The sequence below is a fragment of the Dipodomys spectabilis genome, unplaced genomic scaffold (genome assembly GCF_019054845.1).
Source record: "Dipodomys spectabilis isolate Male_0828 unplaced genomic scaffold, ASM1905484v1 ptg000043l, whole genome shotgun sequence".
Classification (NCBI taxonomy): domain Eukaryota; kingdom Metazoa; phylum Chordata; class Mammalia; order Rodentia; family Heteromyidae; genus Dipodomys; species Dipodomys spectabilis.
Window position 1 is genome coordinate 12,319,758 of NW_024870720.1, and position 21,152 is coordinate 12,340,909.

At 38.0% G+C, this 21,152-nt stretch overlaps 1 protein-coding gene across 2 annotated transcripts in view; it reads left to right on the forward strand.

Annotated features, from left to right (window-relative positions):
- Positions 1–21,152, forward strand: part of Gabrb1 (gamma-aminobutyric acid type A receptor subunit beta1) — a 308,684-nt gene that overhangs the window by 269,838 nt on the left and 17,694 nt on the right. For both annotated transcript variants that reach the window (XM_042678275.1, XM_042678276.1), the window contains exon 6: positions 21,003–21,140. In XM_042678275.1, the coding sequence (XP_042534209.1) occupies positions 21,003–21,140 (138 nt within the window). The remainder of the gene's footprint in view (positions 1–21,002; positions 21,141–21,152) is intronic.

The following is a 21,152-nucleotide window of genomic DNA, read 5'->3' on the forward strand; positions in this document are numbered from 1 at the left end:
ACATAGGGGTTATACCATAGGGGAGGAACATACAAAGCAACAAAAAAAATCACATGGTACATTATAAATACGTTAGAAACAAAAAAAGATATTTGTGTCCCTATCTTAGGGTTCATTTCACTTAACATCATCTTATATGGTCATATGTACATAGCTTTTGGCCTTTTCTGCTTGTCCTACACATGTACTTGTTATTGCAAATAAGGGAAACCATGGGACCTATGTTTCTTTGGGCCTGGCTTACTTCACTTACTATAACTTTTTCCAAGTCTTTCCATTTCCTAACAAATGAGGCAATGTCATTCTTACTGATGGAATTCCATTGTGTATATATACCACATTTTCTTGATCCATTCATCTACTGAGGGGCATCTGGGTTGGTGGAACCATTTGTTTCGCTTCAGTGTAGATGCAGGTGAATCCCCATAAAGTAACCTCCGCCAGTAAATGTATGTAGTCTCTCACCCAGGGAGCAGAGTGCCTCTTAATGGCCTTGAAATTACAACATAGTCACAAATTACTTCAAACAAAATTCTTAACTGGTATCCCATCCTCCAGTTCTGTGCTCCATCCATTCCAGTCTAAGTGCGGTAGCCAGATTAATTTCTCCATAACGACATTCTCATTATGCTACCCACTGGTTTTAAAAAGCTTGAATTGCTTTTCATTGTCCATAGGATAAATTCAACCATTTAAGATCCAAAACCTGGCTCTCAACCGAGTCTCCAATTTAACTCAGCACAGAGAGGCCTTGTGTTAGAATAGAACAAGGTAGAGTAGAGAAAAACAGGTCAACAGTTCCTGTACTTCCAAAACCATTACCCTTATTTCAATCTGCTTTAATCTTCTAACTATACATTGCTTGGAATCCTTATTCTGGGTTTAATAGAAGCAGTTAGATGGCAAGCATGAGGCCCTGGGTTCAACTCTCAGTAGAATGGGAAAGAAGAAAGCTAACCTCAGTAGTTTAAGTTGATCTCTGTTAGTGAAATTAACTTTATTTTGGGGGTAATATTAAAATATGTCCTCAGTCATAGTGAGTAATGAACATAAGCAGTTAACTTAGAAGGGAGAAGGACAAAGAAAAGACTAAGAAACACGGTTTTGATTCTGGCCTGCTATAGACTACTATGATCCTGAAAAAAAAAGTCACCATCCTCCTAGACTCCATTTCCCTTTCAGTAAAGTGAAGAGCTGGACTCTTTTAATCACAGAATCATCCTTGTAGTGTCTAGACTACATTTACAATAATTGCTTTCACTATCTTTCCTTTCTTTGTATAACACACACACACACACATTTCCACAAAATAGTTTTAAATTCTTCAGTGAAGTCGATCTTTCCCAGAACTAATGAGATCACAGTTTACAACAGCAGATATGAGGCCAACAGAAAAATCTTCCAGATTCTCATCACTTTTTTAAATCACTTTAAACTCACTATTCTCCAACTTAATTTTAGACCTCATAGCTTCCTGCAGCAAGCTTCATCTGGCCTCAGACTAAGAGTAATAAGAATGATTTGCATGGAAAAGGGACCATGGGCTCTAAATGAAGCAATAGCATTGCTGAAAGCAAGTTGCATCATTGCTTGGGACATGCACTGAATGCTTGATGCACCAGCTGTTGCACCAGCTACAGAAAGCAGCAAGAAAAGAATCTGGAAGCACGAGACAGAAGAGATCACAAATAGCTTTGTAGGCCAGAAAAATAGACACAATAACAATACTCTGATGCTAATAAGCCTTCTTCTAAAAATGGTTAAATTCTAAGATTCAAGGGAAAAATTATTAAAAAAATAACTTACATGGATTTATCACCACATGATTTTTTTTGTCAGTCATGGGGCTTAAACTCTGGGCCTGGGCACTGTCCCTCAGCACTCAGCTCAAGGCGAATGCTCTACCACTTGAGCCACAACACCACTTCTGGTTTTCTGAGTGGTTTATGAGTCTTACGGAGTTTCCTGCTCAGGCTGGCTTTGAACCACAATCCTCAGATCTCAGCCTCCTGAATAGCTAAGATTAGAGGTATGCGTCACCGGCATCCAGTTCATCACATCATTTTTAATATCCAGTTGTTGTACACTTTATATCTCTAAGAGGATGTGCATTACTGCCCAGTCTTCTTGATCTTAGGGACATTTGTGTTTTAGAAATTCTAGAACATCAATTAACTGTTCCAGGAAACAAAATTTTTAAATTACTGCTATAGGTAATGAGGGAATCATTAAAAAGATTTCAAGCTGGGAGTGACATTGTCCTATTTGTACTTTAAATTAAGCATTCTAGTGGATGTGTGTAGTAGAAGATGAGTTTGAAAGGATTCGAATTTGAGTAGCTAGTGAGTTTAGTGAGGAGGGTGTGGAAGCAATCCAGGAAAGCAATCACAAATAGAAATAAAATTACAGAGACAAGAAAAGTGGAAATCTGAAAGAAGCATTCTGTATTGGATGATGTAGATGTCTTACTAGGGGAGTGAGGTCCTGCAGCAGCCACAAATACCAAAACTCTCAGTAACTTTTGCCATAAGTTTGTATTCTGCTTGTATTATACATTTCCCGGAGTCAACAGAGAGGTCTGCATTCTAAAGCCCAGCTGATAAAGTAGCACTATCTGGAAAAGAGAGATTATGAGTCATTACAACAGGACGAGGGAGCATGAAGGCAGACCTTGGCTTGGTTCTGACGAAACACCTCCACTGTGGGTTCGGCCCACTGACCAGAAGTGTCCCACCTCATGGCATCTGATGCGTTCTTCCCTGTGTCCAGCAAGAAAAAGAAAACTAAGCACTCATAATGTACTACATAGTAAATATGAAACAAGAAAGAGAAGGAATCAAGTGATTAGATAAAGGATAAATCAATGGACTGGATGTAAATGGTCCCCAGAACAGGAACAGAACATTTGGAGGAAATAACAATAACTTTTATTGTGGACATTTTGAGTTTGTATATAGCAGGTGACTCTTTATTAGAAAATGACAGATAGACTGTTGGAAATCTCAAGTCTAAACCTCAAGTGAATTCCCTCCTGGATACAGATTGAAGAATCATCCTGAGGAGTTCAAATCATGACAGGAAGTCTCTCCAAGAGAAATAAGTTATCCCTTAAGGAATATCAAGAATTGTCTTAATTTTGGAGGAAAAAAATTCCAAGAAGGGGAGAGGAAACTGTCAGGACCAGACAAGGAAAGAGCCCAGAAATGTCCATTTAAAAAAGGGGGGGGAGGGGGCATGAAGACATGAGTTTCCAAGAGAACGCAATCAGGAAAAAAAAAAAAATACAACAAAGATTTTAGGTGAGACAGACGCTAAAAAGAGCCCAGTTGATTGGGCTATGGAGATGCCATTGGAGATCTCAGCGAGAAGTCCATGGGAGATGTGATGTCAAGCCAGGCTTGAACTCGGGATGAGAAGTGAGAGGAGGTGTCGGGCACCGGTGGCTCACACCTGTAATCCTAGCTACTCAGGAGGCTGAGATTTGAGGATCACAATTCAAAACCAGCCTGGACAGGAAAGTCCATGAGACTCTTATCTCCAATTAACCACCAGAAAACCAAAAGTGGCACTGTGGCTCAAGTGGTAGAGTGCTCGCCTTGAGCTGAAGAGCTGAGGGACAGTGCTCGGGCCCAGAGTTCAAGCCCCACGACCAACAAAGAAAAAAAGAAAAAGAAATGAGAGGACATGAAGAAGTAGAAAGCAAAAGCAGACTAAAATTTTATTCGCCAGCTTCTTCCTCGCCCTTGTTTGCTCTGAGATCTTTTCCACCGCTAAAGTTCTCTCCCAATGCACATCAGCAACCAGGATTCCTCTGAAATCTATCACAACTTCAGGTGGTTCATCACTGGTGCTTCAGAACTTTAATAGAACATGCTGTCATTCTCCCATGTTACATGACACGTTACACGTGTCCATCTTGTTATTTGTCATGTCTGTGGTAAGAGCATCCAAACTCATTTAGACTTCTGATACACAGTTGGTTGGAATTATTTGTAATGAGAATTATACAAAAACACATCAGGACTTACTTCTCTCACCTACCGGTAATTTAGGACCATTGATGAAGTTCTTTTCTTCCTCATGCCCACTGTACTCTCCAAGACCTTTGGTCACAATCATTCTATTCTCTGCATCTACGAAAGCCACCTTTCCCATTCCATAGATGAGTGTGATCATGCAGTGTCTGCCTTTCTACCCCTGGCTTATTTGACTTCACATAATGGTGTCCACTTCTATTCAACTTGCCTTAAATAACAAGCTTTTATTCTTTTTATTTGAATAGTATTCCAAGCTGTAATGCACCACATTTTCTTTATCCATTCATTAGTTGGTGGTCACAAAATGTTTCCATTTCCTAGCTATTGTGCACAGTGCTACAGTAAACAAAGGGGTTGGATACAGTTTGCCTCTGAACATGGGCTCCATAGGAGGAGTCTGGATCATGTTGTAATTCTATTTTTAGTTTATTTAAAAACCTTCATATTGTTTTCACAATAACTGTACTACTTTACATTCCCACAAATATTCTTTTCCTCTACATCCTCCCCAGTACTTGTTAATTTTCTGTCTTTTTAATAATAGCCACTCATTAGAATACAGTAATATCTTACTGTGATTTTTATTTTTATTTCCCTGATGACTAGTGATGTTAAGCATCTTTTTTACTTAACATGTTGGTCATTTGGATGTCTTCCTTTGGAAAATTTCTAATTACGTCAATTGCTCATTTTAATAGGATTATTTGTTCTTTTGTTATTAAGGTTTCTTAAGTTCCTTACAGAAAAATTTTTGCCATCTCAGACCCATTACAGTCTGATTCTCACTCCAGAATCCATCTAGAAAGAAAAGAGACAGACCTTTCCAGACAAAAGGCCTTTCCAGACTCATATAAGACTCTGTTTTCCTTCCTATTTCTTTTCCCCTTTATCCTCTCCTAAGTGTGTTTAACTACTATATAATTTGGAAGACTTTGGGATGGAGACAATTCTTCTGAGTGTTAACATAGGTGGACATCTCTGTATCTTAATTTCAGGCCCATAGCTTTTCCTAAAGAACAAAGAGCAAAGCATTTGCTATGTTTGTTGTTAGGGTTCTCCGTGATTCCTTTTCCCCATAACCCAGTTCCAGTCACTGTGGCCAGAATCTTACTGACTAGGCCATGAGGTGGCTGAGGATAAAATACTTATATTATAATGAAGTTCTACTTGTGATTTTATTGCAAAGCCAATTTTTCACCTTCCCTTTCTAAAAGTTCTGTTCTCATACAACAAACATAACTATGTGCTGTTGATCACAACCCCAACACAAACAGTTTTAGCATGAACAATTCTGCCAACCATATCACTCAGTAGCTATGGATGAGGAATTCTCAACATTTGCACTATTGCTATGTTGGGCAAGATAATCCTTTCTTGTGGACCACTGTCCTGTCTAGTTTAGAAACTATGAAAAGCCTCACATCAGACTCCCACCATCCCTGACCTCAACCAGCTAGACTCCAGTAGCACCCCTCCTTAGGTTGTAACAATTGGAAAACAGACAGTGCTAAATGTCTCCTGCCACAGAAATCCCCTGAAGTTTAGAATCCCTGCTATAAACCTATGCAGAAGCAACATGTCATGCTTGTGCAATGCTTCTAGGTGTTTTGATGATGGATTGCTTCTGAGAAGCACTCTGCAGCTGTAACTTTGCAAAATGACCTTTTTTTATCTTCCCTATGAGTCAGGTAGCACAGATTATTGGCCCCATTTCCACAGATAGAATCTTGGAAGCATCCAGCCTCCCCAATCAGGTCATGAAAGGCCGCACTTGCACTTTCCCCAGCTGAAAAGTGAACACTGTAATCACCACTTCTCTTGCCAGGCCTAAGACTGGGCAATAACTATCAAGAAATGCCCTTTCTTAAGTGCTAGTCCTAAACTGTTCTGCACCAGACAAGCTCTAAAGATAAATTTATAATCCTCTATCTTCCTATTATTTCATGGGCATCAAAAATAAAGCCTTCAACATAAATAAAATGGCAGCCTGACACAGGTTTCATCCAGGTAACTGCCAAATTGCATGGAGTGAAAAATCAATCCCAGCAAAACCAATAATAAGCAATGTCTGCTTCTTTGTCATGCCCATACACAATGCAATTTTAAAAACACAGATATTAACATGCCCCAACATACACATCACTATAACCTCTGTGACACCAATCTAACATTTGGAAAGGAGTGCAAATAAGCCACAGATACAGACAACTATACGCAGTCAGCCCCACAACTTTCTAGTCACATGGATTTCACCAACCAAGAAAGTATACAAGAATGCATAATGATCTGCAAAGAGCAAAAGCTTGTGGCCTCTCAGCTATGGGAGAGTATACATCCTGATTCTCAGGAGATTTGAAACACAGGCTATTTGGAGACAATTGAGCATTGACCACGAAAGGTTATGTTGCTAGAAAATGAATCTACCTATTTTAGATATAAAAGGTAAGTATTCTTTGGCTATTGTAAATAGTATGTAATAAATCTGTGAAAATTCAGGGCTGAAATTCTGACAAGGCATACTAATCACAGCTGTCTGAACATAATTTTGTATCATTTAGTTTTGAAATAAAACCTTGGAAAAGTTAGTGATCCAAAGTTAAAATTGTCATGAAAAACAATATATCTAAACCCTTTATTCAACTGAAAGCAATAAAATCTTCAACTAGTTGGAGTCTCTACCTGTGATTCTGAAAAGTCTTGAGTGCCCCCTACAGGTCATTGAAATAATATCCTCAGATTTGATGTTTACTTTCCCAAAATACATCCAGGCCATTTTTAGAACATAAAAATAATTTATTGAGGCTTTAATTTTTCAAATCAGTACACATCCATAACACAAAAGTCTTAAAACCAAAACAATTCAAACATCTTCTTATTATCCATCAATTTCTATTATCAACAATTCCCATGTATCTTCTTGATTACATACTTATTATATTTGTTTTCTGTTTGTTTTCTCTTAATAATGTGTTTTAGCATGAGTGATTTTTATTGGTTACTGGGTTTGTTCAAATTTTAATAAATTTCTAAAGTATAGCCAGGTGCTGGTGGCTCATGCCTGTAATCCGCAGGAGGCTGAGGTCTGAGGATCAGGGTTCAAAGCCAGCCCTGGCAGGAAAGTCCATGAGACTCTTATCTCCAATAAACTACCAGAAAACAGGAAGTGGCACTGTGGCTCAAGAGGAAAAGCACTAGCCATGAGCTGAAGAGCTGAAGGACAGTGCCAAGGCCCAGAGTTCAAGCCTCCCAATCGGGAAAAAAAAAAATTCTAAACTATATTTTACTGAAAAATCATTACATTTTATCATCAGAAGTTCTCAGTGAAAATGAATCTCTAATTTTAAAAAAGGAAAGGAAAAAATAATAAAACAGTAACCATTGGCTCAGTAACCATTTGAAAGTGAGCTCAAAAGCAGTAAAATCAGGCTAGGACTCTTTACAATTAAAAAATACTGCCAAATTATGTTTTATATATATATAAACATGTTATAAATATTTTCTCCCACATTTGGAATAGGAGATGATAATTAAAAATAAATTGGATTATTATCTAAATTATCAATCTAGGATTTCAGGTCCCAAATACACATTGTGTGGTTTAGTTAGTTAATTGCCTTGCTTACAGTTTCATTGTTCATGGTCTCATTTGTCCTAAAAGGTAGTTTATATTTTAGAAAGTAAAGATGTGGATGACATTTTAGTGTTTGAACCAATTAGAGGTGACTCCTCTTTACATTAGCCCTGATTTTGTTTGATATTTTCTCCAATAAAACAATAATTCACAACTCCAACAATTTCAAATACATCAGTAATTCTTAAGTGGCCATCAATCTAAGTCAGAATTATAACAACCTTAAAAACATTTTGATATTGACACACTTAGGTTCCCTGAGTAAAGGGTTCATTCTTTTTCATACATAGAGCTAAATACAATCAATCAACATTTTGGAGAATAGGGCTTTGAAGCACTTTGCCTAGAACCAAATACTGTTGCCAAGTGGAGAGAGATTTTACAAAGCAGAAATTCCTATGCAACCTGATATCCAATCCCAGTAACACTGTGACTTCATCTGAAGGTAAAGCCTTCTTCATCCCATGAATGCAATATTTTTTAAGATGATAGTAAAGTTTAGTTGAAAAGAAATATGGCTCCAAGCACCAGCAGTTCATGCCTATAATCCTAGCTAATCAGGAGGCTGAGATCTGAGGATCTCAGTTTGAAACCAACACAGGCAGAGACTCTTACCTCTATTTAATCACCAAAAAAAAGCCTGAAGTGGAGTTGTGGTTCAAGTGGTAAAGGGCTAGCCTTGAGCAAAAGAAGCTCGTGGACAGCACTGAGACCAAGGCCCAGGGCCAGCAGAAAAGAAAAAGAAAAAAGAAAGAAATATGGCAGAGAAAAAGAGCTCAGGACAGAAACATGCCATAAAAGACACCACCCAGCCCATGTCAGTCATCTTCCAACATATTAAGTACAACAAAATTTTAAGTAAAATAATTGCATTTTAATCAATATAAAATAATAGTTTACTTTGTATAGAAATGGATGAAATATTAAGTAAAATGTTGTCCAAACTTGGAGAAACTTGGCAAGGAGCACCTGCTTTATTTGCTTTCAATACTGTGAAATTCATCTGTTTTGGAAGGTTGTACCCAGATCTTACAGAAATTAATAACAGGAGTTCATAGTCACAATGTCTTTCCATCTTTCATCCAAGTAGCTTTTTTAAAGAAAGCAGGGCAAGCAGATAGGACATTCATTTACAAACTAACAAATTTCAAGCTTACAAAAGAAAAATTTAACCGGAGATACTACTTTGTGATTGTTAATGTGAATTAAAAATTGAAGCTATTTATACTCTTACATCAAACGTGCAGATTTCCTTCACACCAATCAGCTCTACCCTCTGTCCACCAGTCTTATAATTCAGACACTAATTACCCAGAGTTCATCAGCTAGCGCTGGCTTAAGGGCTCTGTCACACAAGGGTGGCCTCACTTCAGATGCCAATCACAGTATTGGGACCCCAAGATTACTCACAGCTCTGTCTGACCCGGTGTTTTCAATTTGCCCCCACAACTCCCAGAATTCAGGAAGAGTTTCCTAGGAGATTACTAAAAAGGACTCTACCCTCCAACAGCCACATGGGAAAGATGCCTACAGCAAGGTATGGCAAGCTGAGGGTAGGGGAATAGTTGTTTGTTTGTTTTTTTAAGAAAATCACCCTCCCTGCCCCTTGATATGTTCACTAGCCCAGAAACTCTCTGAACCCCAGCATTTAGGACTTATTATGGAGACCTTATCTACTCATTCTTCTCTATCCAAGGTTGGGGATGTGAAACTGAATATTTCAGGCTTCTAATAGACAGTTTTAGGCAACCTATTTCCATCCTGCAGCTAGGTAGAGATTCATCATAATCATCTCATTTGAATGTAAAAGATGTTCTTGTCACTCAGGAAAATACAAACAACTTGAGAACTCTGGGTCAGCCACCGGATGTTTATTCTTTTTTTTTTCTTTCTTTCTTTCTTTTTTAATTGGTCATGGGCTTGAACTCTGGGCCTGGGCGCTGTCCCTCAGCTCTTCAACTCAAGGCTAGCACTCCACCACTTGAGCCACAGCACCACTTCCAGTTTTCTGGTGATTTATTGGAGTTAAGAGTTTCACAGGGGCTGAGAAGGTGGCTCAGTGGTAGAGCACTTGCATTGCATGCAGGAGGCCCTGGGTTCAATTCCTCAGCACCACATAAACAGAAAAAAAAAAAGTTTTCACAGACTTCCCTACCCGGGCGATCCTCAGATCTCAGCCTCCTGAGTAGTTAGAATTACAGGTGCAAGCCACCAGTACCCAGCAATTTATTCATTTTTAAGGGGAAATATATATATATATCTATATATATATAGATATATATACATATATATACATATATGTATATATAGTAAAGGTGATGTTCAGAGGAGTTACAGTAGTTACAGTTACATACGTACCTAAGTCAGGTACTGAGTATATTTCTTTTTGAACAGTCTCTTCTTTGTTTTCTCCCAGTGTTTCTTTCTGGACACTCCTCCCCCGTAGTTGTACAGTTTGTTTTCAACATAGTGTCTAGTGGGTATCATTGCTGCACTTCTTTTCTCCCAGTGTTTCTTTCTGGACACTCCTCTCCCGTAGTTGTACAGTTTGTTTTCAACATAGTGTCTAGTGAGTATCATTGCTGCACTTCTTCACCCTTTGTTCCAGCATTTCTGTATTTGTTCTTTTGATGCCAAAGAAATTAGCGAGTTAGAATTTTTCTAAGCAAACTAATAATAACAGATGCTGGCGAGATATGGCCAAAAGGAAATGCTACTATACTGTCGGTAGGAATTTAAACTTGTTCATCCACTCTATAATATGGAAGTTCTGCAAAAAACTAAACATAGAGCTCCTTTATGATCCAGCAATCCTATTCCTGGGCATTTACCCAAATGATCACAAACAAGGCCACACCAAAGCTACCAGCACAACCATTTTCATTACAGTATTATTTACCATAACTAAGATAAGGAATCAACCCAGATGCCCCTCAGTAGATGAATGGATGAAGAAATGTGGTATACATACACAGTGGAATTTATGCTTCCATCAGAAAGAATGAATTGCCCCATCCATAAGGAAATGGAAAGACTTAAAAAAATTATATTATGTGAAGTAAGCCAGACCCAAAGAAACTATAGACTACATGGTTTTGCTCATTTGTAATAACTAAAATATGTGTAGGATATCCTTAGCAGATGATCACAAGGGCTCAGTTGTGATGTGAATATGACCACATGAAATGATGCTTAAAAAATTGAACTCCACGAAATGTAAGCAAGATTTTTGGGGTGTTTTTTATTGTACTGTTTGCAGTTGTTTTTTCAGTTATTTTTCTTACTTTTTTTTTCTTTGGTTTATTCCCTGCTGACACTGTTTTTGACTTCTGTACTCTTTGTCTTGTATATAAGTTTATCTGATTTGTGGAAGGGAAGGGGAATCACAAAAACGGAGGGACAAAGGGTGAACCAATGCAACAATGATACTCACTAGACACTATGTTAGAAATAAACTTTTTACAACTTGAAGGGGAGGAGAGTTGTGGGGGAAGTGGAAGAAAATGAGGGAGGCGGTAACACTGTTCAGAAAAAAAGGTACGCATTTCCTTACCTATGTAACCATAACCCCTCTGTACATCACCTTTTCAATAAAAATTTTTTAAGAATTTTTTTCTAAGACATACATGAGTCTCTCCCTACTACAGGTAATAAAATGTAGATGGCTTAAAATGGTTTGGGGAAACTTCATTGGTAACACACATAGCAAGACAAACTTCTAATAATAGGATGAGCATTTCCAGGCATGCTCATCTTTAACATCACCATTGATGTTGGCCCTAAGAGAAGCTCTGATCCTGATCTTTGGCCAATAAGTCTCTGACGCTGTTAGGATATGTTAAAGGACAATGGGCCTTGTGAAGGGGAAGAGGTTGTATTATTATGAGTCTAGTGTCATTAGCATAGTACTTGAGTATTGACAGAATGATACTTGCATTGTTCCAGTTAAATTCTGCAGCTGTGTAAACTGGTGAGGCAGTTCAGGCAAGAGTTTAGCCACAGACAGAGAATCTTGAGTCTGTGAAACCAGTTTGATTTCTCTAAACACAAGTCAAATGGACCTCACTTTCTCATTTGATAAGACAAGAAAATAAGAGAATCAAGAAGATATGATAAGTACAGATGAACAGGCTGGAGACCAAAACATAAATTAGGCAAATATTAAGTGGATCAATGATGGTGTTATCTCACAAAGTGTTGCCTAAAATGTTTTTGTTTTTTTTTTTTAATTTTATTTTATTTTATTTGAGAACATACTATACAGAGGGGTTACAATTATATGGGCAGAAAAATGCATACATTTCTTACCAAGCATTGCAGCCTCCTCCTTTGTTTACCCTTCACCTCCCTTCCCAGCCTCCCCCCTCCCCCCCACCCAATCATACCCCCCCTCCCCCCCCCCCCCACCGACATTGTAAAGCTGGTTTTGACATGACATTTTGTACTTCTCATTGTTGCAACAGGTCCACCTGAATCCTTAAACGACTTGTTTGTCCCCGTCTCCTCCACATGTTATACTGACATCAAATATAGTGAAAGCAGGGGTTACACTGTGGGGGAGGGACATACAAAGCAACAAAGAAATAATCTTATAAATGCGTTAGAAACACATGCATGAAAGAAACAAAAACATTAAAATACATATTTGAGGGTTCGTTTTCCTAACATCACATTCTCTGACTTTTTCTGCTTGACTCATACCTATACTAGATATTGCAAATAAGGGAAACCATGGAACCTATGTTTCTTTGGGCCTGGCTTACTTCACTTAATATAATTTTTTCCAAGCCTTTCCATTTCCTAACAAATGGGGCAATGTCAGTCTTTCTGATGGAGGCATAGAATTCCATTGTGTATATATACCACATCTTCTTGATCCATTTATCTACTGAGGGGCATCTGGGTTGGTTCCATATCTTAGCTATGGTAAATAATGCTGCAATAAACATAGTTGTGCTGGTAGCTTTAGTGTGGCCTTGTTTGTGATCATTTGGGTAAATGCCCAAAAGTGGGATTGCTGGGTCATTGGGGAGCTCTATGTGGAGTTTTTTGAGGATAAAATGTTTTTTTTTTATTTCAGCTAGAAGGAAAATGCCAGAGGAATGTTACAGGAGTCTCTCCTTGTTTCTGACTTTCCACACTTGTCTCAAGCAAGGGAATTGTGATAAAAGCCAGGTCTTTCAAATCTGCAGATAACATGAGACTAAAAGGATGAACATCGAGATCCAAACCAATAACTCAATATTCTAAAAGTGTGTGTCAAATTGAGTTAACTTTTAGTAGAGATTGTAATCAATCCTATTCTTCAGTTTGGAGGGATGGGGGCAAACAAACTACCTTATTGAAAAGGCTCACCAAATTTGTCCTGCTTTCTTAGAAAACAAGTAACTAAGAAAATGTGTGGTTTTTGCTAGCCAGTCACACCAAGAAGTGCATGGATTGGATAGGAATGGGATAGCATGAAACTTTCATCAAAATGGGGCAAAAAATGGTAAAATAGGATCAGACAAAGTAGCAGTCACACCCAAGGCAGCTGAGTACACCAAAGGTGTAACTTGTCACATTCAATCCAAGTGGGCAGATAACTTCATCTGGAGAAATTATTGATGGTTAGTCAATTTACATGTCAGCCTGGGCGACAGTCAGAGTTTGGAGGTCTGATGATAGCAAAAAGATTTCTACTGGTGGGGATATTTAGGGGCAGCTAGATACATTATGAGTAAAGAAGTTTGAGAGTAAAACTTAGTCATTGTACTAGAGACCCATTGGTGATCAGGGTTCAGCCAAATCATTGAGGAGTCAATCACTACACTCAAAAAAAGTCAACAACTGATCAGAGTGAACTATACAACTCAGGGCAGAGACAGGAGGAAGGGACAGGGAGAGAGTAAGGGAAGAGAAAGGAAACGTACTCACTACCTGACTCGTATAATTTTAATCCCTCTGTACATCACCTTTATAACAATAAATTAACTTTTTTTTAAAGTCTACATGCTACAAGATCCTCATGAGTCTTACTTTATTGTCCTTATGTCCAAAATACATAAAGAAAATTAATGATAGTATGTTAATGAGCATGTTAATAATATGTTATTGAGTTGACTTCAGTTTAATAACTTTTAGTGAGATGTAAATACTGTTTAAAACAGGAATATAATACATCTTCTTACACTCAATATTATATCTTTGGTTAAATGACATGATCTCATATGGATGAAGATTAACAGACAAATCAGTAAAAACTGCCAGTTATAAAAAAAAAAAAAAAAGCAAAACTCACAGGCTGGGAATGTGGCTTAGTAGTAGAGTGCTTGCCTAGCATGCATAAAGCCCAGGGTTCAATTCCTCAGAAACACATGAACAGAACAAGCCAGAAGTGGTGCTGTGGCTCAAGTGGTATAGTTTAGCCTTGAGCAAAAGAAACTCAGGGACAGTGGCCAGGCCCTGAGTTCAAGCCCCAGGACTGGCAAAAAAAATGTAAAACTCAAATATTAGCCAAATATAGCAGATGCTGAGGCTACAGTGACGTGGGAAAGCGAGAATCCTGACCTTGCTTAGTTCTGGTTAAAAATAAAGAAGACTGAGAAAACGTTGGAAAAAAAAAAACTACAAAGCATCCCTGACTCTAAAATCCCAAATCTGGAAACATGACACAGTTCCAAATCTTGCTGCCACGAAATTCTGTCCTTTTATCCATCAGGAGCAACTCCAAAACCAGGGTCAGCCTTGAAATATATCTGTATAAAAGTCAATGGAGCCAGATGATTCAAAGAGAAGTAGGAAGAAAAGAAGCAAGGGAAACATAGCTGCTTCTCAGTTTGAGACCCTATACGTCAAGTGACGTAAAAGCAAACTGGAAAACACTAAGCCAAAAGTAGATTCAAATTCTAGAAAAGACTAGAGCTTAGAGAAAAAGGCAGAAAGCAAATATGACAGGTTCTCAAATATGGGTGGTACTATTATACAGAAGAGTACTTGTTTTCTGAAAGCATAAAGGCTGGCCACATTTTAGATAATGGATGTTCTACAAGAAGATGAATCTTCTGCTTATTGTAAGGATATCTTTCTAACAATTATCCAAAAACTCTAACTTAACTATTGAGTTCACTGAGAAAATAGTGAGGTGGCCATCCCAAGGAACAGAAATCCACCTAACCTGTCAGACAGAAGTCAAATGCTAATGGGCTACTGCAAAGATTTGTGTTTAACTGTGGGAGTTTCTTTTTCTTTTTAAATATGATTTCTGGGGCTGGAAATGTGGCTTAGTGGTAGAGTACTTGCCTAACATCTTGAAGCCCTGCATTTGATTCCTCAATACTACATATACAGAAAAAGCCAGAAGTGGCACTGTGGCTCAAGTGGTAGAGTGCAGCCTTGAGCAAAAGAAGTTCAGGAACAGTGCCCAGGCCCTGAGTTCAAGCCCCAGGACTGAAAATAACAAATATAATAAAATAAAATAAAAATGACTTCTATAGTGTATTTACTACTCCTTAGGATACCATAGAACTACAGAGACAGGTAAGTAAGAATATAAAGCAGCCTTCACAATAATCGTTGTATGAAATATCAAGATACTGAACAATCTGGCACAATTCACTTTCTTTTCTTTTATTTAAATTTTATTGTAAAAGTGATGTACAGATAGATTATAGTTATATAACACAGTGAAATCACTTTCAAACCATCTCCTGAGATACATAATTACTAGTCTAAGAACTATGGTATAAAGGATCTTCAGCAGGGCGCTGGTGGCTCACGCCTGTAATCCTAGCTACTCAGGAGGCTGAGATCTGAGGATCGCGGTTCAAAGTCAGCCCGGGCAGGAGAGACCGTGAGACTCCTATCTCCAATAAACCACCAGAAAAAACCGGAAGTGGCACTGTAGCTCAAGTGGTAGAGCGCTCGCCTTGAGCTGAAGAGCTGAGGGACAGCGCCCAGGCCCAGAGTTCAAGCCCCACGACCGACCAAAAAAAAAAAAAAAGGATCTTCATAGCTACAAGGACAGAGCTATTGATAAAGTCAAGATATTTCTACCTTTATGTAGGAAGTTTAAGAGGAATTGTGTGTAGATTATTTTTGTCTTATAGGTCATTTTGTAACAATTGAAATGTTAATTGTTAAAAAGTTAGGATATTATAGCCTGGCACCAGTGGCTCATGGAAGTAATCTTGGCTACTCAGGAGGCTAAGATCTGAGAATTGTGGTTTGAAACCAGACTGGGAAGAAATTGAGATTCTTATCTGCAATAAAACCCAGAAGTGGAGCTCTGGCTCAAGTGGCAGAATACTATCTTTAAGCAAAAGAAGTTCAGGGATAGTTCCCAGGCCCTGAATTCAAGCCCTAGGACTGGCTAAATAAATACATAAATAATATCAGGACATTTTTCTCAAGGACAGATGGAAATAGGAAGGGTTTGTATCTGGACTAGCTACTCCATTTAGGATTTCTTGTGGATAATAGCTAAAAGAGGAATTATCTCTCCTCCCAGGTATAGAATAGAAGTCTTAGATTTCTTTAGGATTGGATCCATTTAGATCTCATTCTTATTTTTAAGTAATGAATTTGCCCAAGGATACTGTTGTTGCCTAGCTGTTTTATGTTTGTGTCTGGCTTGTGCTACTATAATGAACATAACAAAAGGAGTAACATTTTGTGAGTAGAAATGTTGTTGGCTCACAACTCTGAAGTTCAGAAAGCACCAGATCAAGAAGACAGCAACTAGTGCTTATTGCACTTCCCTTGTGGAAGAGCAAGGAATTCATGAAAGAGAAAACAAGACAGTGAAAGGAAAACAAATTCTCCTTCCTTTTAACAGCATTATTCCATGCATGATGGTGAAGCATTATGAACTAAATATCTCTTAAATAGTTTACATCCCAAGTCTTGCTTTGAGAATCGCCTTCCCAGCTCATGAACTTTAGGGGTTGTATTCAAAGTCCAAGAGCACAAATCATTGCCTAACTTTGAACCAATTACCATAGCAAAGAAAAGCGTCCTTTAAGTGTCTGCCTAAGGCAATCAAGACCCACACAATGAAACTTAGTATGTTCCTATGACTCCTCCACAAAAAGAACTGTATTCATTTCAGCCTGCTCATGAACCAAAAGTTTAACATCTCTACCATACAAAACATGTCTGACTACAGTATTTGACTGCTCCTCTAACTTTATTTAAACACAATAAGGAGAAAATTTAATTTCCAGGATAGAAAATGCATCCAAAATGATGACTTTATTTCAAATAGCAAAGAAGAACAATGATATCTAGATACTTCTATATTTTACTAGCTCCATGAATCTTCATCTGTTGACATCAACTTAATTTTATCTGTACTTTCTGCACCACTAAGAAGTCCCCGGAGGCTGAGAGGAAATTTTAAGAGCTTCTGTGTAGTTATTGTTGCTAGGAAACATCATTGGTACCTAAGTGCTCAGGCTTTGAGATGCTATGTGATGTCACCAATTCATAAAGGAAAACCTTTGGTAAATAGGTTGTTGAGGTGTGAGTAAATTCATGTCCTCGCTCTGTGGAAAAATTTTCTTGAGTAACCTTTGAATAATAGAGTATTTTGAGGCCTCTTTCCTTTGCCATTATTGCTCCCATGAGAACTCAACTGTCTCCCTGAAATAGTATGAGCATTCTCTCCCCCCCCCTCCAAAATAATCATCTGTAATTATCTCAATGCCTTGAACACTATGCATAATAGGTTGTAGTTAAACAAAAGGCGAGTGACCTTGGAAATAAAGATCCAAACCACTAACTGCATGAACTATTAAATGCAATAGTCTCTTCTCATCTGTAGGGGATGTGTTCCAAGACACAAGCGGATGTCTTCCACCAAAGATAGTACCACGTCTTAGGCTTTACATAGAATAAAGCTTAATTTATAAATTAGGCACAGTAAGAGGTTAGCAACCGTAACTAATAACAAAACACAATTATGACAGATTTAATTTTTTAACTATGTAAATGTGGTCTTTTTTCATTTCCTTTCGAAACAGTGTCATAAGCACAAAGCATTGCAATAGCTCAACAGTTAGTGAGGAACTAGCTTGCCTCCTAAGTGACTGATGGGTGGCTAGCAAGTACAGCAGAACACATAGGCTGGACAAATGGCTGCATGCTCTCCTCAGTGGGATAAGGCAAATAAATGTGGGCATGCAATTTAAGACTTACGAAAAAACAAAGGAGGTAACAATGCTCAATAAGAAATGTACTCATTACCTTACTCATGTAACTGTAACCCCTCTGTACAGTATTTTTACAATAAAAAAATATTAAAAAGACTTATGAATTGTTTAACTTGTTTCAGTGATTTCTTAGTTAATATTTTCAGACCTCAGTTCACTGGGTAGCAGACACTGCATCTAGGGATACTCTGTAAGGTAGAAGGGCTGAGGTACTTTTAAAATATGCATTGATTCATTGTTGTATTCCAGCTTGTTCATTGCATGCAGTATTGAAGTGTTCAGCTGATTGGGCTTACCCACTTACTTCCATCTTTCTTCTACCTCCAAAACCCAGGCCTTCAGTGACTTGCTTAACCCTAACCAGTGCTTACATATGTCCCCCTAAATTGATACAATGAAACATGAGCTACAGGTTATAATCCATCACCTAGTTAACTTAGCTAGCTTAAATTTTACAAGAAGGTTTTTCTATTCTTCAACATGCAGATCATTCATCCATCAGTCATCTACCTCTACCTACCTTTTGGCTTGTACGTTCCTATTAGGTGCTGTAAGCAATGTTAATTCATCTCCCAAAGATAAGAACCTTTCCCCTCAAACTCATAAATCCTGAATATAGTAATTAGTCTTGTGTGAATGTGCTAAGTCCATAGGTTCTTATAGCTTCTCATATAACAGCGATAATATCTAACAATAAATACCTGCTAGTTCTGTGACTACACTTGGGTCATTATGGTATGGATTTTTAGACAAGGAAGAGATGGAAAGTTGTCAGACCTAGAAGGAGGTGGTTTAAAGAGAAATAAAACATACTCAAATCGCATTACAACAAAAGTTAAACTTTACATAGTAAATGTAAAATGATTGGGGTTTCATAACTTTAGAGAAAATAATTCTAAAATCTTTTTGAAGAGGAATTAGAACTACTAGAAACAATAAAGTGGAGATATCTTTGTTTCAGAGAGAGGGAAAAGAAGAGATGGAAGGAAAAAGGAGAGAGGGGAAAAGGAGGGAGGGAAAAGAGGGAGATAAGGAAGAAACAGTTTAAATTTTCTTTTATTCTTACAGTGACACATTCGGGGAGACTTTTTGTCAGTTGGTATTCCATTGCAAAATTTCAAACATTTTTTTTAATCTTCTGAAAAGATGTTACCACTATATAATCAAAAGTAGGTCAAAATAATGTCTACTACAAAGAGCTCATAAGGTTACCTTTAAAACCTGGAAGCAGCAGTATTCTAGTGGCAAAAAAAAAAGATTTGCTACTTTTTTGAGTTAAATATAAAAAGAAAATGAAAAGGTCTTCTTGTCTCTGGTAAAAAGAAAAAAACTGGATCTTGAATCTGTCTTAGATTATTTTTAGCTTTTTTTTAAAATATAACCCTTCTTGTTGTACAGTCTCTCTTTTGCATGACCCTAACCCAGCAAGGCCATGGCAAGCAAGGAGAGAGTAGAAAAACAGAGTAGCTTATGACAGGAGGCCTTCCGTGCTGAAAACAGTACAGATCCTTCTGTTCTGCAATATTCTACATGTTTTCCTTGAATTAACTCTATCTCACCAGTTATGATAGTGTACACCTATCATTCAAGCTACTTAGGAGGCAAAGGCAGGCCTCTGCCTGGTTGAAAGCCAGCACAGGCAAAGTTAAGAAGACCCTATTTCAAAAGTAACCCAAAAACAAAAGAACAGGATTGAAACTCAGGTGTAGAATACCTGCTTATCATTTTCCCAAAGTTCTGGGCTCAATTCCTAGTACCATGAAAAAATAAATAGATGATAGATAGATAATAGATAGATAGATAGGTAGATAGATAGATCATGAGAACATTACCAATAATTTACTAGTGCCCAAAGCTTTAACTAATATGATAGCTATAATATTATTAGCTAAATCAAAGACTAAGAATAGAAGCTTGATTAATTTTCTTTCTTTTTTTTTTTTTTTTTGTCGGTCGTGGGGCTTGAACTCTGGGCCTGGGCGCTGTCCCTCAGCTCTTCAGCTCAAGGCAAGCGCTCTACCACTTGAGCTACAGCGCCACTTCCAGTTTTCTGGTGGTTTATTGGAGATAGGAGTCTCACGGTCTCTCCTGCCCGGGCTGGCTTTGAACCACCATCCTCAGATCTCAGCCTCCTGAGTAGCTAGGATTACAGGCGTGAGCCACCAGCGCCCGGCTTTGATTAATTTTCTTAAAGAAATGTGCATTTATTTTTAAAAATAGTTTTCTCATTTAACTGATTTGTACAAATTCAGTTTCTCAGTATACTCCATACAAGTATTCCTTCTGTTCTCTTTTAACAAATAAGGGCTTAATTATTATTACTTGGCTTTTTTCTTTTCTTTGCTTTGCTTTTTTTGTGCCAGTCCTGGAGTTTTGAACTCAGGGCCTGCCTACTGTCACTGAGCTCTTCTCATTTTTTATTATTAAACACACAGTTAAAATCTATTATCAGACCCTTGGAGTCTAACAACTCTCACTGCAAAAGAATGCCCATTAGCAGATACAAAGAAAATAAATATGACACTATGATGTCAGATGTCACTAAATGATCCAGAGTTCATATCTGTCAATCCCAGATGCATTGTGGTCTTAATGCACCCACTACCAACCCATTAGAAATAGCAATCCATACGGCACCTAATATATAACAATGCCACCTTTTGGATAGCAGCTAAGCAGGTAGCAATGCTACTCCCTATTTACTAGGATTCTCCCCTGATTCCCACACTGTCTTCAGAAAGAATTTCTAGCCAGGCTTACTGGCTTACACCTGTAAGTGTAGTTACTTGGGAAGATGAGGTGAGATAAAATTGCTATTTGAGGCCAGTCAAAGCCAAAAAATAAATAAGGAAAAAAGAAATAGACCTACGTTAACCACTAGCTGGGTATTGGCACATGCTTGTCATCTCAGCTATAGCAGGAAGTATAATATAGGAGAAGCGCAATCCAGGCAGGCCTAGGCATAAGTGTATGGCTGTATCAGAATAATAACTAAAGCAAAAAGGGCTTAGGGTGCGGCTCCATGATAGAGCACCTGTCTAGCAAGTGCAAGGCTTTGGGTTCAAACTCCAATACTGCCAAGAAAATAATTATGGGAAGAATTTCTAGATGCTTAGGTCGTGAAGCTGTGTTTCTTTACTTCAGATGGCTACACCACAGATGACATCGAGTTTTACTGGAATGGAGGAGAGGGAGCGGTAACTGGAGTTAATAAAATCGAACTTCCTCAGTTTTCAATTGTTGATTACAAGATGGTGTCCAAGAAGGTAGAGTTTACAACAGGTGAGGATGTTT